The 27,913-nt window shown below is 39.0% G+C and overlaps 2 protein-coding genes across 7 annotated transcripts in view; both read left to right on the top strand.

The window, feature by feature from the left end:
- The window catches only part of sh3bp2 (SH3-domain binding protein 2), a 34,129-nt gene extending 22,960 nt beyond the window's left edge, over window positions 1-11,169 (top strand). For 4 of the 5 annotated variants that reach the window (XM_036595433.1, XM_036595434.1, XM_036595432.1 and 1 more), the window contains exons 4-13: window positions 267-384; window positions 1,207-1,274; window positions 2,559-2,644; window positions 5,074-5,136; window positions 5,244-5,832; window positions 6,813-6,927; window positions 7,304-7,359; window positions 8,323-8,398; window positions 8,504-8,563; window positions 10,750-11,169. In XM_036595433.1, coding sequence (XP_036451326.1) covers window positions 267-384; window positions 1,207-1,274; window positions 2,559-2,644; window positions 5,074-5,136; window positions 5,244-5,832; window positions 6,813-6,927; window positions 7,304-7,359; window positions 8,323-8,398; window positions 8,504-8,563; window positions 10,750-10,887 — 1,369 coding nt within the window. In that variant the 3' untranslated portion in view covers window positions 10,888-11,169. The remainder of the gene's footprint in view (window positions 1-266; window positions 385-1,206; window positions 1,275-2,558; window positions 2,645-5,073; window positions 5,137-5,243; window positions 5,833-6,812; window positions 6,928-7,303; window positions 7,360-8,322; window positions 8,399-8,503; window positions 8,564-10,749) is intronic. The other variant, XM_036595431.1, reaches the window with a different exon arrangement.
- A 6,569-nt stretch (window positions 11,170-17,738) lies between these two features.
- vldlr (very low density lipoprotein receptor) overlaps window positions 17,739-27,913 on the top strand; it is a 31,441-nt gene continuing 21,266 nt past the window's right edge. The window contains exons 1-3 of one of the 2 annotated variants that reach the window (XM_036594748.1): window positions 17,739-18,113; window positions 22,859-22,978; window positions 26,594-26,716. In XM_036594748.1, the coding sequence (XP_036450641.1) occupies window positions 18,044-18,113; window positions 22,859-22,978; window positions 26,594-26,716 (313 nt within the window). In that variant the 5' untranslated portion in view covers window positions 17,739-18,043. The remainder of the gene's footprint in view (window positions 18,114-22,858; window positions 22,979-26,593; window positions 26,717-27,913) is intronic. The other variant, XM_036594749.1, reaches the window with a different exon arrangement.

The raw sequence follows: 27,913 nt of genomic DNA, 5'->3' as shown, positions 1-27,913 counted from the left end.
TTTAAAAGTCCTTTCTGTCACGTGTTCAGTGTATTTTAACATTTTCTAATAACTCTGAGCTGTAACAAGAAAATCAAATCTCATTAAATCTTAGTAAATTTTGAGATTTCAAGGCACTTTGAATTATAATCAAATGCGATCATCAGAGGTAACATCCATGTTTTTTTTCTTTCAGTACAGAAACATGTGATACAGTTACAGATGAACTTCCTTATTTCCGGAAGCCACTTCATGCAGCTTTCAATAATGTTGTGTTTGGTTGATAGGGTGATGCGGGCAGCAGAGGAGACCACATCCAGCAACGTATTCCCATTCAAGATTGTGCACTTCAGTAAGAGACACCGTACCTGGTATTTCTCAGCAGCCAGCGAGGACGAGAGAAGGGTGAGACATCTACTAAATATTATACCCATCATCAGGGCTGTCTAGACTGGAGGAGGACTTTCTGGTTGATCTGTCATGGAACACATGCTGACAGTAATGTGACGTATCGTTGTCGTAGCAAAACCGCATATTACCGAAATGGTGACTTTATAGGAGGGGAAAAAAAGCATTTTTATGCATCTATTCGTCATGAAATATCAACACCATCAAGGGCAACTTCTGCTAAAAAAAAATAAATGCCGAAAAAATGGAATTAGAAGGTTTTGATATGACAATGATGGATAATTGTATAGAAAAATTGCTATACTCAAAAATTCAGTAATTTCCATTTTTTGGGGTCCTTTAAGAAAGTCATAAATGAGCTTCTTTGTATGTACAGTAACATGCAAACATTTGGTCAGATGTTTGCAAAATGTTGGTTTTGTTGATTTTCTAAGTGAAAATAAATACGCACACTCTACAGAGAACACACTGTTGGGATTTAGTGCACAATTAAAGTTTATTTGCAACATGTAAATATAGGAAAAAATTATAAAACATAATATATAAAATATGCCATAACTTTGGCCACATTTTGCCACATTTTGTGTTTTATTTTTTCCTATTATGTTCAGTATAGCAAATAAACAGTAGTTGTACATTGAAATATGTGGAAAAGTGCCATATTTAAGTTTTTTTCCCTGTGGAGGGTGTGTTAATATACTTCCACTTAGAAAATGACATATGATTTGACCCAGGGTGTTCAAACTTTTGCATATGACTGTATGTTGTATCTGCATGTCCCATAACTGTACAAAAACCTGCATCTCTCATCTCCAACAGAAATGGATGCGTCATCTGAGGAAAGAGATAGACCACTATAACGACAAGAAAGACTACCTTGATGCCAGGTAACTCTTCTTCCCTTCTTTAAAGGGTGGATTAGAGCTTCTACTGTTTCACTTTCATGTATAATACACTTCATCACATGGCTGGTCACGTAAGCAAGAGCAAGATATCACCTACAACTAAGGCCTGAACTGTTAAGAAAGACTTTACTCAGATAGTGGATTGACCTGAGCTTTTAACCTGTTCGCGCTTGACATACAACACATTTTACATTCATTTTCTGTTGCTTTTTATTTGAGCAAATGTTGCTCTCTTTTAATGTGAAATCAATTGCATGGCTTTAGTTTTCATCACTCTGAATGACACCTTCCAGGGCAGAATTCACCCACAAACATAATAGAACATTTAAAATCCCAATAAATATTCAGTGAATCAGTAGTTATGCCATGACTAGCTTTGCACTTACTAATAACTTGGTATATACTGTAAATTGTACATTTTGGGTTGATCAGTCAAACCACCAGCGTCCCCACCCTCTAAAAATAAATTGTTGTATGAACTTAATTGAGTAATGCCACACATTTTCCTTCAGTCAAATCAAGTAAAGTCAATATAAATAGACTTTGTTACCTCAACATAAAGCTTGGTTGTTCATGGAGCAAAATTGAAACATTTCATTACAATTTATTTGGGGTTTATTGGAATGGAATTCTCTTTGGATCAACATATACAGTTTTCTTTCATTCATGCAAGTGTACTTTCATTAACTTCTGCTTATTTTACATAAACCAGCTACTTAAAGACAACACAGTTCATTTATTTAATGTCAGCATATTTTCAGTCAAACAACCCCCACTGAAAAAATAGGTTACTCAAAGGTTGCTTTAAATGTACTTGATTTAAATGTGTACATTGGTTCCACATGAATGAAATATGTAACACTAGCATGATTGCTGTGTATGTATAAAGTTAATTTGAAGTTAATGTAACATTTTATTTGTGTGGGCTTTTCAGTGTATTGGTTCATTTTTTTTCAGTGTACAGTGTTGTAATACATCTTGTTGGATTTAGTGAATCCAGGGACTTTTCAGTTGTAGCTCTACATTTATAAAAATAAAGCGCCTAGCTTGCTTTTAATTACCCTTGACTTTTTACAGAAGTAGAGACATATTCTCTTTTTTCTTGGAGTTTCTCATACCATCAGCTGTGACCACTTCCCTTTTCTGATAAACGGGCTTTGAGCATGTTACTGATCCATTCCCAGTCTATCTATGTTCCATGGTCGTTCTGATGTAGAGTGGAAATAATGATCAATATATTAATGCAAAATTCTTTTTTAATTCTAGTGAATCTGAGTCTGATGCTGAGAGTTTCTATGGACCAATAGAGAGCCCTCTGGAATTCACCAGTGTCCCAGATCACCCTGAAGAAGGTGGGGTGTGACATAAAACTGCCATTTCCCATTAGATGCACAAAATTGCACAGTACTGTGTAGGGGTGCGGGAAAAAATTGATTCTTAGATGCATCGCGATGCGGACATGAACGATTCTGAATCGATTCACAAATGTCAAAAATCGATTTTCTAAATATTTAATTGATAACGTAATCTTGACGGAACGCAAAACGCGGAACTTGGAAGTGCGGAAGTGCAGCACCCGGACAGTCCGTGGCACATAACAAAAACACTACTGGATGGGCGAGAAATCCGACCGGCTCCCTCTGCATTAAAAGCCAGGTTAGATCAGGAGTCACAACACAAATGATAAGAAGAGCCATTTTGTCCTTTCAACAAAAATCAAACCACCTTGGGAGCCACAACATTTAATGTCCAGTATGTCTCTGTATGTGATAATGTCCTAGTATAGGCTAAACAATATAAACAAAAACGCAGATTTACTTCGCTCTGCTTTAAGCTTTAACTACAGCCGCTTTCCTCCCATCTCCGCCAGAAAACTTTTCCTCAGAAGTAGATCAGTTAAATGTCTCTCAACGTTCGACTGTTTTACGAGGCTGAAGTCGCTTCTTATACTCCAGCTTCTTGTTCAAATTTACCCGTTCCACCTTAAATTCTAACTGAGGTGGCGAATGTAAATGCGGCACCATTTAAGGTGGAACGGGAGAATTCGAAAGAGAAGCGACTTCAGCTTTGCCACTTTTTACTGTTTGACAGTCTCTCGTTGCAGATTTAACTTACCAGGACACCAACTGCGCTGCTTATAAATGCGAATAACGCATCGCTGCTATGTGACCTGCAGTCTGCATGCCGGTTCTCAGTCGTTGCGAAACAGGGCTTTGGTGCTATGTTGCACACGTCCCGTCTCAAAGATACTTTACTGACACAGCGATCCCCCCGTCTATACAATCCAAAACCGAAGTTATAAAATCACTAAAGAAAACGGGTAGAATAGCTGTAACATGTGCTGCGTGGACGTCCATCACCACTGGATCTTATTTCACCGTAACTGCGCATTTTATTGCAGATGAGTGGCAGCAGCTTCTCATGCTCCAAACAAGAGCAGTGAATGAGAGCCTTCTAGTTCACTTGCCACATCACTTCCATTTGTTTTATTAAAAAAAGATATTGGAAGTAAATTCATTATGGATCATTACAAATACTTTGCTTTAAAAGTACCAAGTCACTTTAAATAACAATAACACCGAGTCTCTTAGTCACTTTAAAATGTATATTGTCTGTATATTCTGTGTATATTTTGTGTATATTTTGTGTATATTTAATATGTTTCAGTTGGTTTTTCTTGTATTTTTATTTTTACTTATTTACTTTCTGTAGAGTGATTAGCTGAGCCTCACCACAAGCATTTCAATGCATAAATGTCCTGACATGTTGTGCAAATGACAAATAAACTTGAAACTTGAACTCGAAACTTGAGCTCACACAGTGAGAAAATATAAATGCTATATAGAAAAAAAAGATGCATCGAGATGCATCAATAATTGTTTTATAATCGCATCGCAGCCCTCTGAATCGTAATCGAATCATGAGGTGCCTAGAGATTCCCACCCCTAGTACTGTGCAACAGCCAGAGAAAACCCTGCATTTACTTAAGTTTACAGTAAAAATGGCCATAGTTAAGTACAAGTTATTCATTGTTCAAGAGGTTAAGATATAAGGTAATCCACTTGCATAAAGAAGAGAAAAATAAGTGAAAAAATAAGACTTTCCAAAACTGGAGTTTAAAAAATGATTTAAATATACAGAGAAAATGGGACCCTTAACAACCATGCAAGACCTGGTAGACCACCAACACTGTCCCCGTCAGATAAACAGCACTTAAAGCTTTCATCTTTGAGAGAGAGAAGAAAATCAAGCTCCACTTTTGCTTCAGATCTAAAAAAATCCACAGGTATTTCTGTCCATCCTTCCACTGTGAGAAGGCACCTCAACACTATGAGTCTGAAATGATGTGTAGCTGTCAAGAAGCTCTTACTGAGAAAAGGAAGTAGACAAAAAAGAGGAAAATGTGCGAATCAAACAAAGAACCACCCCAGAGTCCAGACCTCAACATTGTTCAGTGTGTTTGGGATTATTTGGATCTTGAGAAGTAGAAAGTACAGCCAGCTTCTAAAGCTGAACTTTAGAGGAGTGAAAAAAATATCCCTGTAAATATCCCAGCAAGTCTTCTGAAAAGAATAGAAGCTATTATAAAGGGAAAGGGTGGACACACTAAATATTGAAATCATATTTCGAATAAACAAAAGTCTCTGATTTTTCGTACTGACAGTACTGTACTTGGTAGAAAGTTTGAAATTGACTGCAGCTTACAGTTGTCATCCTTTAATGGCAATGACCTCTATGGACCTTGTATTAATACCTGAACTTATTTATTTAATTTTTTTAGATTATATGTCACAAGATGAAGACAGTGATGAGGAGGATTATCTTAAACCTGATGGCTCACCAGGTAGCAGTTGTATATTACCTATGCATTTTAATACATTATTTTACTTCTTTATGTACAGTTGTCCTCAAATTGCCAAATGTAATTAATCTCATCTGGGGCTTTTCCAGGCCGGCCGACAGTACCACCTCCATCTTACCCTCCACCACCTGTCCCACACCAGGATAGAGACGTCTGCACTCCCAACCACCCTAAAGGACCTCCACCTCCAGTGCCCCCTCCACCCAACAAGACCCCCCCATGCCCATATCCCAAGAAATCCATAGCCATAATGCCAGGCCCTCCTATCCACTTAGACTCCATAAACAAATGCCCACCGCCACTGCCACCAAATCCATCCCACCCTCCCAAACCATTCCTGAACAGGACCACAGGAGGCTCCGTCAATCCAGCTCCCCCACCTGTATTCCTCAAAAAGTCCATATCAACCCTTCCTGCATGTGACAAGAAGCCTGCTTCCTCTGTGGTCATCAAAATTCCCTCCACTCTTCCCATCTGTCACGATCTGGAAAAGAAACTGGTTCTGAACACTGGGGAGAAACCAAGGCTGCTCAACATGCACAACCACTCCCAAGGGAGCAAATCAGCGGAGGAAAGAAAGCCCAACTCTTCCACACCGACAGCCAATAAGTCTCCTCTCATGATACCCAAACCTCCACCACCAGGGGTTAAGCCCAAATCCATCCGGCCATCTCTCCAGTAGGTGTCCTCTTCCATTCATTTTTTTTTAGTTTGAGCTAGAAGTTTCCATATTATGGAAATCCTGATTGTCTTTGCTGTTTTCAGCTGAAAGGTTGTGATATGTATAAATTGTTACTTTCAAAACTCACTCCTCTCCCCAGTTGGGTCATTCTCACTCAAACCGTACATTGAAATGAAGCAGCAAAAACAGCTTATTTTAAATTTATCGTGGTTGAGATGTCACAACCATTACTGCATTTACATATGAACACACATTCAGGCTTTAGCAGTCGAGCCTGTCTATTCATGCTGAAGTCATGTGGAGTGTTGTTACTGTAGACAGTCTGTAGTTGTTGTGGTGGAAATTGTGGGAAAACAGTCAAATGTCGTGCTGTTCCTGGCTGTCAGGAAGCTAATGGGTCATAGGATAAGCCTTGCAAAGCACCCACCCATCCCGAAAGTGTCAGAAAGTTTATTTTTTCTGATGTTTCCTGAGGATTTAATTCTAAATTTAACAGTTTACTCTGTATGTTTCAGTCCAGACAGCTTTTTGAACAAGCCAGGGCAGAGCTGACAATAATAACACATAATTACATATATTAGCCTTAAAGACACAATAAAAAAACAGCCTGTTTGATTCCTGACAAACAGAAGCTGGAAAATAGTAATGTCCAAATGAACTATGACTGTTCTGATAAAAGCACACAAACACTATAAGGGGCTGAGAAAAAAATAATAAGCAAGATAAATGCAAAATATTGATTCTAAATCTTCAACGCTGTCATAGATGCTTTGTTTGTACATTGTTAATACTGTGGTAAGAAGATTTATTAGCACATTAAATACTTTATTAAGCTGCTTTATCTCTTTCACTGTTTGTGAAAATGATGAGTAATTGACTAATTGAGAAAGCCAATAACAGAATAGAGCTAATGAAGCTTCTGACGTTTGTAAGCAAACTCATGAAGGTGTACATTTTCACATCACTTTCCTCTCAGAAGATCGTCCCCTGATGGCCAAAGTTTTCGATCCTCCGTGGAGGAGAACCCCTTGAAAAGGAGAGCCAAATTAGAGAATGGCAATGAAGACTCCGATGACGATGACTATGAAAATGTGAGTGAACTTTATGCACACCACCCACTGCCTATGGGGACACGCATTACAATAAGGTTGGGCCTTGAGTCACTTCCTCAAAACTTACGCCAAAAATAGATTCAGTTTTGTGTGGGATTTACATCATGCTCTCTTTATAGCTGTCTTATGTTATGGTTTGCTGTCGCTGCATGAACTCAGGGTGTTTTTTTAGCTTTTTTTGCTGCACCGAAGCTCAGTTAGTCATTTTTCCAACGTTAGGCAGTAACTTAAGTGAGGAAGATGTTAGGATTCTTCAGTATAAACAAAGACACAGTGGACACAGAGACATGTAATATGCTTAAAGGAATAAGCATGAATAACTCATTCATGATCATTGTCTGTCTCACATTTTCAGGTGCAGTTGCCTGACTCTGTCTTTGTGGACACAACAGAGACCACCGTTGTTGAAAAGTAAGACTTGTTATTCATGGCTTATTTCTGGTTGCTGTATGTGATGGTAAAAGCCACATTAAGCATTGCATATGTATACTGTAAAAACAAAAATAATTAACTGTCAAAGTACTGTAAAATTTAGTCTTAAACGAGTCTAGTGTTCATGTAGTTTACGTCTCAGTGATGTCCAAGCTCAAGTAGGAATCTTCATCAAAGTCTAACAACACTAAAGCTATTCAATCCCCCCCTCTAGTGGACTACAGCAGCAATTATGTAGTAAAGTGTGTACACATGAAGGGGAATTCCACTGTAAAATTTCAACCAAAATTTCTGGTTGAAATATAAACGTTCAAACAAGTCATTCAGATTGTTGTGATTTGAAATGATTCATTTGTTGAGAAACTTGGATTTTTTACAGTAGTGGTGATAGGAACCAGACGTCCTGATGTCGACAATGAAAATATAGCCTGTTTATTTACTATCTCCAGTGAACCTACACGTCTTTTTGATTATGGTAAAATAGTGGTCAATCTGAAAAAAATAAGTTTAATACGTTTTCTTTGGGGACTGTTTTGCCTTACAACACAATTCTTTTATCATTCCACCATAAATTGATTAAAATAAACTGATTAAAATACATTTTAGGCCAAATTTTATCACAAAGCGACCGTGAAACAACATCGCAGACATCAGACAGTGTATTCATAACCATTCTATGTAATAACTTTCTGTGAGGTAGCTTTTAAAGGTGTTAAACTCTTTAGACGTCTGGTTCCTATTACCACCACTATGAACAATTCTGACTTGGTAAGTTTTTCTGGATTTAAGCATTTTACGGGAAAACCACTCTGAATGATTTTGACACACTAACCATTTAATTATGCAGAAATTTTGAAAAATCAGTGGAGTTCCCCTTCAAATATTTCTCTCCCATTCTCTCTCTCTCCTCTCATTAATCCTTGCTTTTTTCTCTCACTTCAGATTATTTAAAGAGGGAGCCAGTTCCCCACAGGACGGCCTCTACTGCATCCGAAATTCAGGAACAAAGACATCAAAGGTACAGCACAGCATGATGTATATACAGATAAGCAGGATGTTATGCAGTCATGAAATGAGCAAGTGTATGTGTGTGTTTAACTGTGCTCATTTTGTTCTTCTGAAGGTGCTCGTGGTATGGGACGTGAGTCTTAACAAGGCCAGAAACTACAGAGTCTTTGAGGAGGTAAGTGTCATTAATATCTCTATGTGTTAAAGACAACCTGAAATCAAAACAGACCTTTTTTACCTTGTTTATTTGTGTCTTTGGTCACATTATCCCCTTAAATGGCCAGGGCCCACCAGCAGGCCCAAAGTTTTATTGCACACTTCTCTAACCTAATAGAATAGCTGAGCCAGTTTGCATTATTGCCAGTTGCAAGTCCCTGTGGTTACTGAATAATAAGCCTTAGTATATAATAAGCCTGGGATTATAGGGGGTCAAGCATAATCCATTGTGTCATATTATTCAAAAGACAATATTTTTGTTTCTCCATAACCTTTGATCAAAGTATAGTCATTTCTGGACTTCTCTAAACACAGTCTGACATTTGGTTGCGTCAGCGTGTGCCAACGTCCGGGAAAACCAGTAATATCTTAGCAAATTTTCCCTCCTCCTCTTCTATCACCCTGACCAGTCATAGGGTGAAAACACCTTCAGCACCTCTGCTCTGTGCTGTACGAACATTACGTTGGCATATGAGCTCCTTTCTTCTCCTCACTTTACTCTCTTCGTTTCAGTGTTCGGTTGTAAAATAATCACTTATGAGTTATTTTAGCTTGTTTACATTGAAAACCCATGTTAATGCTAACATGAGTGAAGTAGTTTTCTGCCACGTTGTGAGGTTAAGGGGATGGGAGGGGGTCAGCTGAAGAAGAGGGGGACAACACGGATGCTAACCTCGGTAAAAAGAAAACGAGACAATAAAATCAACAATTAATTCAACAATTAGACAATAAATTCAACAATTAATCAATCGTGTTTCAAAAACTACGGAAAATACACACCAAAATGTTGAAGTACTTCGTTTGCTGACCAAATCAGGTTATTTTTATGTATTATTTTTCTTGCTTTTCTGCAAAACAGATGGATCCTACTGACAATAGGTCTCTGATTCTGTGTTCGTTCCAGCATGCCCATTTTTCACGATTGAATCAAATCCCGAAAAACAAAATTGTGTCCTGCCCACAATCATTTCTCGCCCAAGCAGCCTGTTTCTCTCGGAAGATTCGTCACATTGAGGAAGAAAAGTGTGTTCTGATTTCTGATTCACATTGACTTTAAGATCGAGTTAAGGTCCCAGTTCAGACAATTAAGACAAGCACACGCCATTAAATCCACACCAATAAGCTTCGATTAGGGCTGAATGAATTGGGACAATATCATATTGTCAGTATTGCAATGTAAGTTGCGAAGATTGTTTAAAATTACTCTGCAGGCCTGTATTGGTGCTCTACATAGCCTAACCTTCCACTGTTTATTCCACTGTGATGTAATTCCACTGTTTATTTAAATACATGGGGCCATACACAGTGTTAAAACGACTGATAATCTAAAGTTAAAGTAGAGATTCTCTCCAAAAATTACTCAGATATTGGCAGTTACCGCTCTCCTCCAAGCGTGTTGAGCTGTCCAATAACATTATGTTAGCAGGAGTTTGAAAAGAAAAGAATTGCGCTTCACGTGTCTCAGAGGAAGCACATACAAGCTTTCACCCTTCTAGCTTAGTAGCATCACATGATGGGGGGACCTAGCTAGTGGGTGAGAAATGGCCACAACAAAACTGGGAAGAAAATAGTGTGAAAATCTGAAAAGCAAGCAAACCAAAAAAGAAAGCACATTTAAAAAGCCTGTATGTTAAATAGAATTTCTCTTGCTTTTTTTGAAATAATGGAGTTTAAAGTAGTACGTGAGCATTGCCATTACTCAGTTTATACAGTCCATATATGGAAACTATAATACAATTTTGGACCTCAAACAAATTACTTGCACACCATCCATGAAAAACTACTGTGTTCTTTTAAAATATAGTGGAATATAAGATACACAGAGGACAGAGCTACTTAAAGTGCAGATCATTTTGAAAGCTTCTTGTGTATAGTCATGTAAAAGTTGTTTTTCTCTGCAGGTAATATCTGTAATTTATCTATTTATTGGTGTAATGACAATTTGGACATATTCAGTGCTAGTGTTACAATGTTGAGAAATGTGTGCTGAATGCGTATGAAGTAAATACCTGAAAGAAAAGAAAAGAAGAAAGACACATTTCCCTTACAAACCCAAACAGACTTCAGACTCAGCCAAAACATAATTATCCACACTCATTGTTCTGTGTTTTCTCTCTCTCTCTCTTTCTCGCCCCCGATCTACAGGACTCAACAGTGTTCCTGGAGGCAGATATGACCTTCCCATCTTTGGCAGCTCTGGTGGAGCACTATTACAGCCACCCCCTGCCCAACCACGGCTCCCTGTGCTTACAGCAGCCTTACGGTTACACGCCGCCCAGGTGACAGCATCCTCCCTCCTCCAGCATCATGGACTCTTTATCCACAGCTCTGTGGCTTCAGCCCTGCAGTGCAGACACAACTGCTCCCCCTGCTGGCTGCAGCATCTCACTACAATTACAGTGCTTCAGCACTATAGACAAACTAGATTTGCCAATGTGTTTGGGAATACGGATGAACGGATATGGACGCATGTGAGCACCTCGGGGACAAAAAGAAGTTTGCATAGATGTAAAGAAAAAAACGTAGAAGCTACAGAGATCAATCTGAACTTCATTCAAACTGTACCTGGTGGAGATCTGAATTCAGCAATTAGAGGTTGCTGATGGTTATGTAGCCATTCCATCTTTTGCACAGAGACAAACCTGCTGTCGTTTCTGCTGAAACACACCATTTCAAAAGGGAAATAAATGGTCAGGAATATTTATCATTCATCTTGATAAAAGGAGCATGTGGTGAGATATTGCTCAGGGTATGACGATATAATGTTGTCATCATGAAAAAGTTACATCCCAGTATGCAGAGAAGTTTGGAAGAGGCTCCTGAGAGGTGGAGCTGTTTAATGCTTTGCCCTCTAGACAGAAGATTGCAAGTTTAAATGCTCACGACGCCAGGAGTCCAGATTAAGAAGCCCTGCTTAATGTGATGTAGTGCTGTGCTGTTTGTGAAATATTGGAACAGTTTTGCCTTTTATTATAATATTTTGCACAGGTGGGGCACTGGATCAAATATCATGATTTTATTGCTGTTTTGCCCATTCATAGTTCAGGGCAAAACACTGTAGAATTTCCCATATAATGTCTTCAGGAGGTCTTGTCTGAGAACATGTCTTCAGGAAGTCTCATCTGAGAACATGTTTGAACTACATTGCTGTTCAAAAGTTTGGAATCACTTGAAATTTGCTGTCATTTTATTTAATAATAAGTTAAAAAGTGTAGATTGAAGTACAGACAGTATTTTTTATTTTTAGTAGTTTTATTTAATATAGTCAAAGAAAAGTGTTTTGCAACACACACACATAAACACACACACACAATCTCACACACACACACACACACACACACACACATACACATATGTTCTAAGTCACTTATCCTCATGGGTCGCAGGGGGTGGTGGAGCCTATCCCAGGGCTCATTGGGCGGAAGGCAGAAAACACCCTGGACAGATCGCCATTCCATCACAGGGCAGACACACAAACCCAGGCCCTTCTTGCTGTTTTGGAACATCAAAAATGTATTAAATCATAAATAATATACTTGAGTTATCTATTTATAGTCAGTTCTTGTTTTTTGCACCTTTTGCACCTGAGATTTCTGCATTTTCAAACAGAAGGCATTTATTGTATTAAAACTTCATTCTCATTGTCTCTCAGTTATTCGAGAATCGTGTACTGGGTCTAAATTATATGAATTGTTCTACAGCTTTCTACAAGGTAGTTGTGGTGTGTAGAGTGGTAGCATCATATTAGAATCATATTGCATGCCTTCAGCAAAATTGGCTTTACATTATTGAATGATTCCAAACTTTTGACAGTAGTGTAAATGTTACACAGTGTACACTTATGTATGGATTTGAAGTTCTTCATATGGATTATTAGATTTTAAATCAGAATTAGATTGCCATTGCCTGCTTTAAGACTACGTTATGAAAGCCAAACAAGACAATTCTTATCAAATACACAAAACTCCAAAAGCTGTCAGCAACATTGTACATTGTTACATAGTCCATCGTTTTCATATTCTATGTAAATACTGTAAACATTCTGTTAATTTAGTACAATCTTGCATTTTATAATTATATATTAGTTTGTACCTTTTTTAAAGCCTGAATTGTGAAAATGCACATATGTAAATAAAACCTCTTTGTACTGTAGCTGAATGATGCTTTTATTCTGAGAGAGTGCGAGTGCTGCTTGGAAAGAGTAAAGGATTGCACTGTATGCTGCAAAAAAAACAGTTATCAGTTTATCCTGGAGGATAAATACTAGAAATGTGTTTATTCTCAACACATATAAAATGAAGCGTCTGTGACTTACGCAGTATCAACTCTGTAAATGATTTGAAAAATGTGATTGTGTGGACCTTTCTGGGACCTCAGTAGAGGGGTCATCTTATTTATAACTGCTTAACCAAAACTCCTGGGAGAAACATCACATGCTTTTTGGTTCTTAGCAAACTACTGTGATATCTACACACAGTGGAAATCTAATGGCGATTAGATATCAAATTCTTCACAATGTAGATTTGATCATAAAATTCCCTCGACATTATAGCCTCCTTGAAAATGTTCAGTGTACACTAGTGAAGAACTAATATCAGGGACACTCAAGCTGTACGTATCCAAACCAGCGCACCTAAAAATATTTCGCTAAAACATACAACGAATGGAATCGATTGTATCAGACAAGCTGTAATTCAGGTTTATTTTCAGTTTGTAAAGTACTTGACTGGACAAAACAAACTGCTGAGCAAACCAGTCAAAATTAGAGGCAAAGTTAGAATTGTCAAAAATAAACAAATAAATTAATAATGGATCACTAAATTATTAATTAGTGCTTTACCTTAGTGCAAAGTGCTTTACAAGGAGAAATGCACATAAAAACAAAACAGAAAAAATAAAACAATGAACAACATATGAAAATAAATTAAAAAATCAAAAAAGTAAATGAAATAAAATAAGAAGAATAAAAATATAACTAAGTAATAAAAAATATAAATAAAAGGTAAATAAAGAAGAAAAATAGTAATATGAAATAGGGAAAGCAATGCATTACATTAAAAAAAACATTTAAATAAATGAAACTGGAACTCAGAAAAAAACATTTTAGAAAAATCAAATAAATAAAATTGGCAAAAACTGAACAACACAATGACAAAACTTGTCTCTCATCTCAGTTTCTTATCAGAATTTCTCACAATAAAAATGCAATCATTTGACATTTGGGGACACATATACACTTAGAGGTTGTTTTTTTAAATATAGATATCTTGCTTTTAAGGTGACATAAACAAAGTGAAGTTAAGTCTAAATGTTAAAGAGAATGAGAAGGTCATTTAAATCACATGAAACGCTATTTAAAAAAATATATGGATTGTAGTTCACTCAGATAAAAAAGCCCTGATCCACAGCTATTTGGAGTGCTGTATGCAGACATTAACAGTGAATGGAGTTTCTTTTTCTGGTATTTAGTGCCATATGATAAGACAAACACAAGACTTTTTACAAGAAACAGCAGTTTTTGTTGAAGACTCTATGGCTATTTTGACATAAAATCACTCCCCTGATCTTACTGTCACAGCCTCTTTGCATCAAGGTTTGAATAAAGCCTTACTATGCAGCAGATTAAGCCTGGTAGAGCTTGGCTACTAAATAAGTCATTATAATGGAGGTTCATAAATATTCTGAGATTGGACATGTTGAGTGAGGGAAAATCAGCCATAGACCATGTAACATCTTCCCAAGGCCCTGAAAAGGATCCAAAAAATATCCGGCCTTTTATTGCAACATTTACATTCTGGTTAACGCCTTTGCTATCGTGCTTCTATCATAATATTAGGCGCACAGGATATTAGTGCGGAGCTCTTCAAAGCCTTAATCAAATCTGAGATGGTAAATATGAAGTATTGCAGATGAGACTATACGAGAGAAGAGACACCAGACTTGTGAATTAATTAACAGGGCATGCTGGGTGTCTGCAGGCTTTACTGCCAACAGCCTCCCAAACACATTCAGCCTTTTAGAAGGCATTCAAGAAAATGATCTAACAACTATGAATTTCTGTTTTACAGATGAGGAAAAAAATCAATAAACGAAGTCAGGTAGTAATATAGAGAACGAATGACAGATTAAGTGCAGGTTATTTAAATCTTTCTTTCTGATGTTTTGTCATACTAATTACCCACCTAGCCTTCATACTGCATCTAATTTATGTTAGTTTGTTTATTGATGCGCTGTTCATTATCTTACTAATGAAGTGATTTTGAAACGGATGAGCCTCCATCCATCTAACCATCCATTTGTTCATTCATTCAATCAGTAATTTATTGAGTCCCTGGTTAAGAGCGCATTTGTGATGATTACTCGACATAACCTTTGATAATCTCAGCACAGGACCCATGAGCCTGCGTCCTATTGGCACCATGGACGTGCACTGGAGGTCAACGTACCATTTTTGCGTGCTGTGCAGGGACTGTTCATGGTCTCTCAAAGCTCCTGTGCACAACCATCTTTGGAGGCCCCCACAATATGATATATAGCAGATGTGTTTATATACACTATGGACTGTCCCCCCCAATCTTTAAGCCACCTTGGGCCTTGTGATATGAGGCTCCCCGAGTCCCCTAGCAGTCAGAGGCCCCTGAGCACTAGTCCCCGCTGGCTAGTTATGTCAGTGCTCTTCCCTTCAAGTCAATAGTCAGTGTTTAGTATCTGTGGATTTTTTCCAATTTTATAATTTAGAAAGTTTGATGTAGTCTGTAAACATTGCTAAACTGTCTACATGTACCATTCAGTCGTGTCCATGTGGAAACTAAGCTGCAAAAACTGAATCATTTTGGTTTTGACGTCACAATTATAACCACATTGACACATGGTGGCCCATTTAGCCTATAGCAATTAAGCCCATCTATTTATGCTAAAATGATGCAGAGTGTTGTTACTGCAGACAGTCTGTAATTGATTTTTGGGGGTGGGATTATTTGGATTTTGTTGTTTTTGTGATGTCATGGAAATCAGCCAATTTTTATATGCCTCTTTAGTTTACAGAACTTTAGCCACCCATAAGGTTATTATATGGAACTGCAAATAATGAGTTAAAAACGCTCTGGTTCTACAAACACTGTGAGAATATGATGCACATATCCTATTAATGTTTTCAGCGGGAAGTTTTGGTTTTTTTTGGTCCATCTGGGAACATTCTCTGAAAACATTATCATGTAGCATAATCTGTGACCCTGACAAAGTCCTCAAAACATCCTCTGAATGTTACAGTTCCTCTGAATGTTGCAAATGTTATGTCTTGGTTCAATGTTTCTCAACCCTGATCCTACAGGCTTTCTGCCCTGAACATTTTAGAGTTTTCCCTGCTCCCAACACACCTAATCCAACTAATCAGCTCATAAACCCTTACTGAGTCCAAGTGTCATCACATCAAATCACTCTGAGTGACTTTGTTTACATTTAAACCATTTAATTATGCTCGAATTCTTTTAGAAAATTATTTCACCCTGTCCTTCAAAGATCATGACCCCCACAGGACCACCACATTGCAGGTATTATTTGGGTGGTGGATCATTCTCAGCACTGCAGTGACGTTAGCGGGGTGGTGGTGTGTTAGTGTGTGTTGCGCTGGTACAAGTGGATCAGACACAGTAGTGCTGCTGGAGTTTTTATCACTGCTGGGCTGAGAATAGTCCACCAACCAAAAACGTCCTGTGACCACTGATAAAAGACTAGAGGATGAGCAACACAAATTGTACAGTAACAGGTGAGTTATTGTCTTTGACTATACATCTACAAGGAGGGCCAACAAGGTAGGAGTGTCTAATAAAGCAGAGGCGTAGCAAAGAAGCGGCCAGGGGTGGCCAGTGCCATCCTGAAATAAAGCACAGCCACCCCAGTTATGGAAAGTGAGTCATTCATCATAAATCAACCATCATCAATAAAGCATCAAAAACACTTAATGTGAAACTCTGCCATCAAGATAATTACCAATCAGTAATGAGAGTCTGATGCTGCATTTATTAATTAGCATATCTTGCTTGCTGTGAAAGGCTAATTTAGTCAGTAAACAGGTGACTGAATATGCACTGGGTCCCATCTGCCCTACATTAAGTACATTAAGTACATGAAGTAGGCTATTCGATGGTAAGATGTATTAACTATCAAAGATGAATCAGTTATAATTGTTTATTATGCTAACTAATCACTTTTTTACAGTTGAATGCATGCTAGCGTTGTAGGTTCCCTTATACAGTGCTGTCTGCCTAGCTTTCTAATCATAAACTTATGTACAATTTGTAGTGAATACAACCTAAATGAATAACTTCTGTGGCCTGTTTATATGAAATGTTTTCTTAATGTTAACATGTGCTGAAAAAAGTGATGCATTCAATTTACTTGAAACATCAGTTCCTCATGAATGAAAACGTGTTACATCACCACAGTTTTGTCTTTCAGTTTACTTTTGGCAATAGTTGTGCTGACATAATAACTTATTCATGTGGCAATAATGGACTGATCTAGTTATGTACAGATAAAAGGCAACACATCAGTTTATATGTAAAATATAATACACTAACACTATTTTCTTAGCAGCGTGCCACCCTAGTAAAATCTCTGGGTCTTATCTGACCACCCGATTCTAAAAGCTCTGTAGAGTGGACAGTGAGTGGACACAGTGTTTAGAAACCCAGCAGCACTACTGTGTCTGATCCACTCATACCAGCACAACACACACTAACACACCACCACCACAGCAGTGTCACTGCAGTGCTGAGAATGATCCACCAGCCAAATAATACCTGCTCTGTCGGGGTCATGACCACTGAAGAACAAGGCAAAGGGGGGTAAAAAAGCATGCAGAGAAACAGATGGACTACAGTCTGTAATTGTAGGACTACAAAGTGCACCTATATAGTAAGTGGAGCTGATAAAATGGACAATGAGTGTATAAACAAGGAGGTGTTCCTTATAATGAGTGTGTATTCAAACTGCTTTAGCAACCAAGTTTCTATAACAAAGCTGGCTGCATACATTCAACACGAAGTGAACGCTGTGGCGGACAAAGGGTTAACACCGCGTAAATGACATGTTGAAGGAGAGAACGAGAGAAAAAACACACGCGCACACGCACACGCACACACAAGCGCGCGCGCACGGCTGGCGCGGTGATTAGCTGCACGTTCATTCGTTCGCGCTATCCTTCAGTATTAAAAGAGGAAAGAAAGAAAGAAGGCGAGCGACAGAAACGAGGACATGGACGGCAGTTCCGCGAGGCGCTCGCCACCGACTGGGTGTGAATTAGAGTATTAAAAGGAAAAAAAAAGAAACGTTTCTGCTTTCTGTTTGTCCATCGAGCGGACCGTCCTGCTTTAGCGGCGAGGAGGAGGACGAGCGAGGCCAAAAAGCAGAGCAGAGAAGCGGGCTGAAAGAGCGAGCTATGCTCCCGTCCGTGCTGAGGCTTCTTCTTCTCCTCCCCGTCTGGCTCCAGCTGGGCAGCTTTGCGGGAGGTGGGTGGAGGCGAAGGCGGCGGAGGAGCTACAGACGCTGGGCTCTGTCTGCGGAGCTGCACGGCGTTTGGCACGGAGCTACTGGCGCTGATTTAAATCGCGAGGCTGAAGTCAGCTTCTTGTTCGATTTTCCCGTTCCACCTTAAATGGTGCAGCAGATTATTATAATGCCTTAGGCGCCAGAATGGAACTCCTGCACCATTTAAGGTGGAATGGAAAAATTCGAACAAGAAGCTGGTGGTGAATAGGAAGCCGACTTTAGCTTCGTGATTTAAATGGCGTTGATTCATGCTTTCATATCGTGTTTGCGTTGCAGTCTGATGAAACACTGCTGCTATTTATATTCTGTACCTTTAAATCGTAGATGTGACCTATGCTACAGCGTGTGTGACTGACTGGCTCTTTTATTGCGCCTTGTATAAGGCGTTAGTTAAAGGGTAGGCCTCTGCTAGATCTGCCAGGGGGTTGGTAGTAGCATGCATTCAGACCTGCAGTTCTATTTGATATGTTTTAATTATATGTAGCCTGAAGGCTTTGTTGTATTGTGTGGTTTTTGCCCCATTGATTTTATTTAGTTATTTTGAGTGATGCAGTCAAACGTCATTGTATGCGTGTACTGGTCAGGCTGGCTGCTTGTTGATGCATTTGTTCTTAGAGATGGTCACTGCGCTATGCAACAGTGCAGGCCTGTGCCTGAGGATGAGAATGATGAGGGTGGGTGCGAAGCGTAGTTTCAGGTGCAGGTTTTAGCCAAGGGTGGTCCCATTCAGGTCCTAGGGGGCCACAGGCCTTCAGGGGTTAGTGTTTACCCCTCTAACACACCTAGTTCAGCTCATGATGGGCCTTTTGGGAGTGTGCTGCTAAGCTGAATCAGGTGTGCTGAATAAGGGAGGATGCTAAACTCTGGTCCTCCCAGACTGGAGCTAGAGGTGGGCAATATGGCAGAAATGCATCACGATACACAGTACATCACAATATCACATCACAATATTTCATCTTTGTAATATTTGTTACGTTGGAACAGACAAAGCATCAGTAGTGCCACCAGTTTTAAAAATGCTATCAAAACGGAGTTCGATAGCCAGTGAATAAAACATGCCATTGAAAAAATCCAATTCAGCAGGCCTTATTATGCCGCATTTTAATGCACTTGGTGGTGATTTTCTTTTATAGTGCAATAAAACAATAGTAGCCATATTACCTCTTATGCTTCCTATAGTATATTGCTCAGAAAAGCATATCCTTATGATGATTAGTATAGTCATGTTGGCCCCTAACTGGAGCCTCATGCCTCTGAACTACAACTGTGAATCTGCCTTTGAAAATGCATCACTGGTGGTCAGCAACTTGCCTTTGTGCTCATCTGTATTAGAATTGTTCATATTTAGCACTAAAGAGTGCGTTATGCAAGTTAGTTGCAGCACAGCTGACCTAATTTGTACACACATGTTTTGGTTCATGCCTGTTCTGCTGCTATAATGTTCAGTAGGCCTTTAAATCCATTGAACTGTTTGGTATTGTGGTATGATAATAGAAGGCTGAGACGAACTACTATTGCATGCTTTTAAGTGAGTGGTGTTCTCTCCCAGGGTTTGCACTGCTCACATCATCTGGTTCCAGTTATCGGTTAATTATCAAAGACTTGCTAGGTTGCAGCAAGGGTGTTGGAGTAAGGAAGGTACTGAAATGTGTAGTGGTGATGTCCCAGTACTGGGAATACTTTGTTTCACTATAAAGAGGATGTCAGAAGACATTGGTGCTGTGTTCCTTGTGTGTATATGGCTACATATAGACAATGTTTCCACAGAGCTGCATTTTCCACTGCTGTTTTCTGGGGAAAAGCTTTAAAGGGCCCATATCCTACATTGTCCTTGCATTCTATAAGTTCACGTGTGACATTTGTGTAGATTTATGTCAAAAAAACCAGTTATTAATTAATATAATCATGTCCATTTTCCGCTCTCTTAATGCCTTACAATTAAACATGTTTTGGTACTGGGCCTTTAAGACTGATATGTAAATGACCTCTGTTCTTATTGGCTGCTCAGTGTTGTAGACTTGGCTGAAACACTTTCTAAACCAGTGTGAATTGGAGCTAAACTGCTGTGGCTGAATAGGCAAATAAATGTAAATGCATTAGTTTTTGTGATTATTACAGAAACAAGGAATTCAAAACATGCTGTTTTTGCAGCTTAGTTGCTGAGTAAACAGTAAATTTGAAACTTTAACAGTTTTCATACTACATCAAACTTTAAAAAAAAAAAAAAGAGTAAAAATGAAGTTTTCCAGAATTATAGGCCCTTTTAATTTACGCTCTGTTTGTGGTGAACCCTCTCCCTATGGATCATGACTAAGATCCTGCAATTGTACAACATTCCTGTGGGCATTTCTTTTTTCATCTTAATTATTTTAGCATGAATCTACCACTAAAGAAATCAGAGCTTTCTGTTGTATCTGATCTAGAATAATGCCTGCCAGACTTCCTCAAATGCACTTATTTTCAAATACTGTATACACCACAAAGTAAATACTGCACTCTCTAGGTTTACAGTAGACACTCTGTACCTTCTGTCTTTCTTTTGGAAGGGGTGCAGGAGAGGGTTAGTTTTGATTGGCAGTGACAGCGGCCCGCTTTCTGCCAGAGAGTGATCTTAGGCTGCCCTCTGCACAGCCTGATTGGGCTGAACAGCATGTCACATGTCATAAGGAGTGCTGCTGAAGTGGGCGCCCGTGCATTGTTCCGAAAGAGCGGACGCAGGGTCACGAGTGCAGATGAATGCAGGCCATGTTGTCTGGCCAGCTGTGGACTTGCTGTTTTTTTTTTTAATGCTCTGAGTAATTTGAGCACGTTCTAAATGAAACTCGTGTCAAACATCTCATGTTTTTTGGCCTCTTGTGGCTGGGTTTGATTTTTCCCTTTTTTTCCACTTATCATGTTTTCATACTTTAGACTTTATCTTGAACGTGTTAAATCCCAGAGAACTTGACCTTGCGGGTAGCGTGTGGTGACAGTCTTATCCTAGAATTTGCTTTTGATCTGGCATAACAAGCAAATCTGACCTCCATAGTGGAGGTGTAATGATCTGTAGATAATTAGGAGAATCGGTGAGTCAGTCCGAGTGACTGAAGCGTGACCCTGTTAATATGCTTCAGTCACCTGAGCAACGCCCTCTTCCTCTCCCATCCAAGTGCACTATTGGCTCCCTTTAATCAGGGGTCTTGATGGATCTTCTCTGTGTAGTGCTGTGCTGTTAACATCAGTGTTTGCATTTAGAGCATAGAGAATATTTTCATTTGAGTCTGCCATCAAATGTTGTCTGATATTCTGTGACGATATGAAAAGACTTGGTTCATTCCAATAACTGAATAGAAGGCTTAATTTATTATTTAATTTGCCACCATTATATTTATTTAGCTTTTTATAAAAATTGAAAATACTTCAAGGTGGCGGAAATAAACATGACTGTTAAATAATTATTTCATATTTAATTATTTCATGCCGATTCTACCCATCTGGCAACGCTGGTCTGAATCTGAACAACAAGTTGTGGCGGCACTCGGACTCTTCGGCTCTAGCGGCCCATGCGTCTGAATAATTTTCTTACAGCTCTGAACGGTTAGCTAGCCGGAAAGTTCTCATTTATTCTCAGTAACAAATGTACCTGAGAGCGTGCTAGCTAGTTAGCAGTCCAGGGAAGCAGAAAGCTTATTTGAACTGCACCTGCAGTTAAAACGTTCTGTAGCCAGAAATTGCAAGATTCTCGCAAGCTATGCTGAATCTTAAGGAGTCCGTATTGAGTCTGGTGCTGTTGGTGAGAATTTACTATGAGGCTTGAAAGCTTCTGCTTCCCCACAAAAGTGCCATGGTTCATAAGAGTGGTAAACATATCAGTTATTCGAATGGCTGTTCTGTTTTCAAATATTTTTTGAATTTATTAAATATTATTGAAAATCTGTTGCAACCCTGGTCACCATACTCCTGGAGATCCAAACTGATGCAGTTCTAAATATGAACGCTTGATTCAGGGTTTTGGGTTCTAAGATTAGGGCTGCAATTAACAATTATTTCTGTAAGTTGCATGTCTTTTTAATGTATTTTTAATGTATGCAACATGTGAACACTGGCTTCTCTGATTTCTACATAACCTACTGATAAGAAAATTTAAATACATTTTTCATGTTATTACATTTCCTTTTCTATAGCCTATACCCCCCCCTCAATAAGTCTTTTGTATCGGAACATTGCTAGTGACCGCCGGCACCATTTTTAGGTTCGTAAAACTGTGGAAGCCGTTCCAGTTGTAAAGTGCAGAATAAAAAAATATCTGAACATGAGGACTTTTATTTAAATGCCTTGTTAGCCTTTTCCTCAATCGACATTGTCAACAATAAATTAACTCGTCAACCAATCATTGCAGACCTATATGGGATAAAGGGTTTGCATTTGGGTAGATCTTCAGTAGCAGGGTTGGGTGTCCCTGCTCTAAATCATGTGATCTCCTGACCCCTGCTGCCTTAGAGTTTACTGTGACTGTTGCATAAACATGGCATGTCGCACCAAGTAAACAGAATTTATTGTGTAGTAAGTCTGTTACCAGGGGACTAAGTTGTGTACAGTTTTGGAATTTTAAACCATTAGACCCTTTAGAAGAGGAATGCTACACGTACAGCTATTTTGCCCTTTCACAGTAAGCAACATTAACGGTGTGTCATCTCCTCTGCTCTTTTCACCCTTGTCATCTCAGGCTCGCGGACGGAATGTGAGCCTTCTCAGTTCCAGTGTGGGAATGGCCGCTGCATCCCGTCTGTGTGGCAGTGCGACGGGGACGAGGACTGCTCGGACGGGAGTGATGAGAGCACTTGTGGTGAGTCACTTTTTATGAGCAGAAAAACAGAGAGGACGTTATAAAAATGTACTAATATCAGTGCCCAACATATTTCTGTATTATCTCTTTCAATGTAGTCATTTCACCATAGGTGTTACATTGTTAGATTTTATTTAACCTCCTATCCTGTGTACTACATAGTAGACCCTGGTCCAGTGACGGCTAACGGTGATGGTAAAAACTTATTCACTGCCAATATAAGAAAAAAGTTTGTTTATTGATTTATTTCTTACAAACCACACCAAGGCAGCAGTGATCCCACATGTAAACGTAACTGAGCTTTTAAATGTATTGCGATATCCTACATTAATGACGTTTATTGTACCTAACAGATGAGATTATTGTAGAAATGCAGCTGTGTTTGTTCTAAAAGCTCTGTGCTGCAGGCAGATAACATGCCTGTACAAAATGATGCCTCAATGGTGCAGTGTACATTTTAGGACATCCTCACACCACAGTGGCAGGTTTCAGACTGAAAAGCTGCTTCGGTCTCAGGAAAAGCACATATGAAAATGTGTCTCAGGTCTCGTTTATCAGGAGAATTGAGTCGTTTCAGACAGTCAGGTTTGTGTGACGGTTGCAGTTCCATTCCTTCAAAGTAAATTAGTTTTGTGGCTAAAATAAAGATTACAAAATGAAATGTGCTACATTTTCTTTTATAAATGAAGATTAGGGCTTCTCTTATGGTATCACTGTGATTTCTCCTGTGTCTGTTTCAGTGTGGAGAACCGTTGGAAAGTTGCATAACAAAACAGTGAAGTTAAGGAAAAAAGCACAGCCAAATCTGGTTTTACCATTTGCTGTGGTTGTTTCCCACACAGTTTCCCAAATAAGAGGACTCTGTTAGCTGCATGTTCATTTATTTAGTTTGAAATAGTATGATGAAGAAAACCCAGTGGTAACCGGATTACGGACGCACTAACATGTTGCCCACTGAAACTTCTTGGCTGGAAGTGATCAAAAATAATTTAAGTCTTTGAGTAATTTTTATGTTGATGAAAGACTGATTAAAAGCACTGTTCTCTTTGCTTTCTTGCTTTCATGTACCATTCAGTGCTGATGCTTTCAAACAGTTTAAGCGGTAGCAGAACAACATTGTTCATGTGAAACTAATTCATGGTTCCACAAGGAAAATTAGACAAGAGATTTGTAATCACTGGTTGTTGAAAATATGAAGATAAGGCAACACCCAAAAACATTTTCATGACAAGTTTGTTTCCACTTGGAACAAACATGGAAAGTTCCTGCAAACACACAGATGCAGTAGCTACTGTTTTTGAAACATTTTTTTTTTTTTAAGTTAATTGCTTTGGATAAACTATCGTTCGCTGCTTTTGAGGACAGTGTTTTTGTGATGCATACTGTAGCCTGTAAAAATGTTAGTACTTTTTTTCATTATGTTTAAAAAAAAATAACGAGTGTTAAACATTAAATATAGTTAGCTTTTTTACGATGTTGTTTCTCAGCCCTGTGTCCTGAATATTTAGTTGGTTTTCAGCCAAGAATTTTTATTTCGGAGGTTAACTGTCAGTAACCTTCTCATCCTATTCCTGGGTGCATTTTCTAGTTTCACAACAATACAGCTAAAGGCCCTGGAACAGTGACCCTGCATTTAATCCTGCATGTGCAACTGTAAGGCTTGGACTGCAGGTTCTTGAGTCTCATGCTAGTTTAAAGCTGCAGATGCAGTTCTCAAGGGGCTCGGCCATGATGTGCATACATTGCACAAAGCGTTCGACTTTACACCATGCTGACAGATTGCACTGCGCCACAGTTACTTAAGAATTATTGACCAAATTGACCGCTGGTCTGTTAAAGCCGTGTCTGCATACTACTGTATATGAGAGATCAAGAGAAGATCAGCATGACTACATCATCAGATCCCCTTCTGAATGATCCAACTCCCCTTGTATCTATGGTAACTGGGTCATAGTCGTGTGGGGAAAAGGAAGAAAGAGAGGGAGGGGTTGGCACAGATATGAAACGGCGGCTGTGATTTGTTAGTGTAACTGTTACATTGAAGTCATGGAGATTCCAGCCCAGCACTGAGCTGCATTCTTCCTCGCAGTGTCTGCTGTGTGTGTGCGCTTCCATTTCAAGTGCGCTCTCCTCCGCAGTCTGAGTGAACTGAGCGAGTGTAAACTTTTAGTCCTGTGGGGAGAATGCTAATGTACGTTATTAGTTAGGAGCCCTCCTGCCACTTCTTGCCATTCCAGCCACAGGAGGCTATTCCCCTGGAGTATGCACTTGTACACTGAGTGGACATGAAGTGACTGAAAATAGGGCACTTTACTTCTTAACTTGTTTCTGCAGGGCATTGCCCACTGTTTACCTTTGTAATAGGACATAATAAACGATTGTCATGACATACATTTTCTGGGTAATTATCCAATTTTGTTCTGGTTTATACAGTTGCTAAATTGAGTTGTGAACATTTTAAAGGGGCACTTTGGACAAAACTAAAAAAAAAAAAATTACCCATTAATACATCTGTTGTAAACACGCCCACTCACCTCTTACAGTGATGCCACAGTAGTTCTGAGCGTGATATTTTATGGTTTATAGACTAGAAAAAGTGCCTTTCCGATGATTTCTTGAAGGTAGGAGAAACAAACAATACCTAAGATTAGGCTGTTTGAAATGTGTGTGTGTGTGTGTGAGGATTTATTTATTTATTTGTTTGTCTATTGTTTAAAGCTGGCTGAAGGAAAGAAGTCGGATGGCTAACATTACAGCTTGGAAGCCAAATATGTCTCTTCACCTCTACGTCAGTGCGTTTCTTTGTTGCCAATAGTTGTTTAAGGTGTTTGTGCAATACATGCTGAGTAGTGTAGAGAAAATAGAAATTGTCAAACCACTGAGAATACATTGCTGTTCTACAAAATACTTTAAAGCACAAAATTATTAAATGCTAGGTTAGGCTCTTAAGGTCAAGTGTAAATCCATGCTCTATAGTGACCCCTAAATGCATTGTTTTGAGAGTTTTTCATACATAACCTGGATTGTTAGTGACCTAGCATTTTTATCTAGTTGATCTACAGGCATCCTTGATGGTGTGCAGTTGTCAGGAGATTTTTTTTGACAATAACATTTTTTTTTTTTTATTTTTGGGCATTCTCTTGGCCTCTGGAAAGGATAAAGGGTGGATAAATGGTTAAAGTATGCATTTAAGGCCTAAATACCAAAATTTATTTTTAACTTCTTTGCTATGTAGGCCACAGAAGTACTCACAGAGCAATTCTGCATTAGAGCTGCACAACATTGAGAGAGAAGTTTCAATGGTGTTTTTTTTGTTTTTTTTTGTTTTTTTTAAATTTATTATCTGTTGAAATGTGTCAAAAAGAAAAAGAGGCAAGAATTAGAAGTTCCAAACAGCCTTTACGTCTTTTAGGGCAGTGTAGAGGTCAGTGCTGAGGACATATTCTGGGACATCTGAGTTTTGCTCTTAAATGAATCTGCTGAGCTTGTTTTTCTTTTCCCCTGAGTCTTTTATTTTATAAAGGGGAAAAAAAAACTGGCTTAAAGGTAGACTCTTGAGACTTGTTGCGGTCTCGCCCCTCCCTAACCTGCCTTAACTGAGTGTTGCTGTTGCAGTGAGGAAGACGTGCGCAGAGGCAGACTTTGTTTGCCGCAATGGCCAATGCATCCCCAAGAGATGGCACTGCGACGGGGAGCCAGACTGCGAAGACGGCTCTGACGAGAGTACGGAGGTGTGCCGTAAGTAAAAGTATTCCTTTTTTTCTGTTTTTTGTACAGTTTCTATATATAGTTCCACTAGGGGTGGGTAATACGTTATCTTTATTGTGATGAATTATGCCGCAATGTGCTATTCTGTTATCAGTACTTCGAAAACACTGAACCACTACATACATAATTAAATAAGGACACAGTGCCATTGGTATGAAGGCCTGCTCTTATGAAGCATCAAAAGCTGTTACCTATTATGACACCCCCTTGTGGAGAATGTTCAATCTGCTAAATGTGAGGGAGTTACAACCTAGTTACATGAGGTGTTGCACATCTAAAAGTGACAGATTTAGACTAAGTATAGAGAGCCTGTAAACAATGTCTACTAGGGATGCGCGATCATATACAAGTTATGTCGGTATGGACACATGATCGCTTAAAAAAAAAAAAAATCTGCATCAGACAAATGTTTAGATTTGACTATTACTAAAAAACAACTTTAAATTCAATTTAATTTGATATCTATTGTATTCTGGAAGAGGAGACTTTTAAACTAACGCTGGACTGCTGCACTAAAATAACTGTTTGCTGCATCTGCAGCTCTACAGAAACAGATTCTGTTTCTCTGTAATGCTGATCCAGCTGAATTTGGTCCTGGTTTGACAAGTGTTGGCACACCTACACATTACATCTACAGGAGATTTAAACATCCTATTCTAAATCCATAGGGATTAATATGGAGTTGCCCCTCTTTGTGACTACAACAGCTTCTATTCCTCTGGGAAGCTTTCTACAAGATTTTGGGGTGTCTCTCTAGTAATTTTTGTCCATTCATCCAGAAGAGCATTTGTGAGGTCGGGCAGTGATGACGAGAAGGCCTGGCTCACGATCTCTGTTCTAGTTCATCCCAAAAGTGTTTGATGGGGTTGAGGTCAGGGCTCTGTGTGGGCCAGTCAAGTTCTTTGACACCAAACTCACCCAGCCCTGCCTTTATGGACCTTGCTTTGTGCGATGGGGCTCAGTCATGCTAGAACAGAAAAGGGCCTTCCCTAAACTGTTCCCATGAAGTTGAAAGCATACAATTGTCCAAAATCTCTTATGATGAAGCATTAAGATTTCTCTTCACTGGAACTAAGGGGTCGAGGCCAACCCCTGAAAAACAACCCCATAGCATTATCCCTCCTCCACTAAACTTTACAGTCAGCACAATGCAGTCAGGCAGGTAAC

The sequence above is a fragment of the Colossoma macropomum genome, unplaced genomic scaffold (genome assembly GCF_904425465.1).
Source record: "Colossoma macropomum unplaced genomic scaffold, Colossoma_macropomum, whole genome shotgun sequence".
NCBI lineage: Eukaryota > Metazoa > Chordata > Actinopteri > Characiformes > Serrasalmidae > Colossoma > Colossoma macropomum.
The sequence above is the reverse complement of the archived record's forward strand: the minus strand, read 5'-3'. Positions and strand labels throughout refer to the sequence as shown.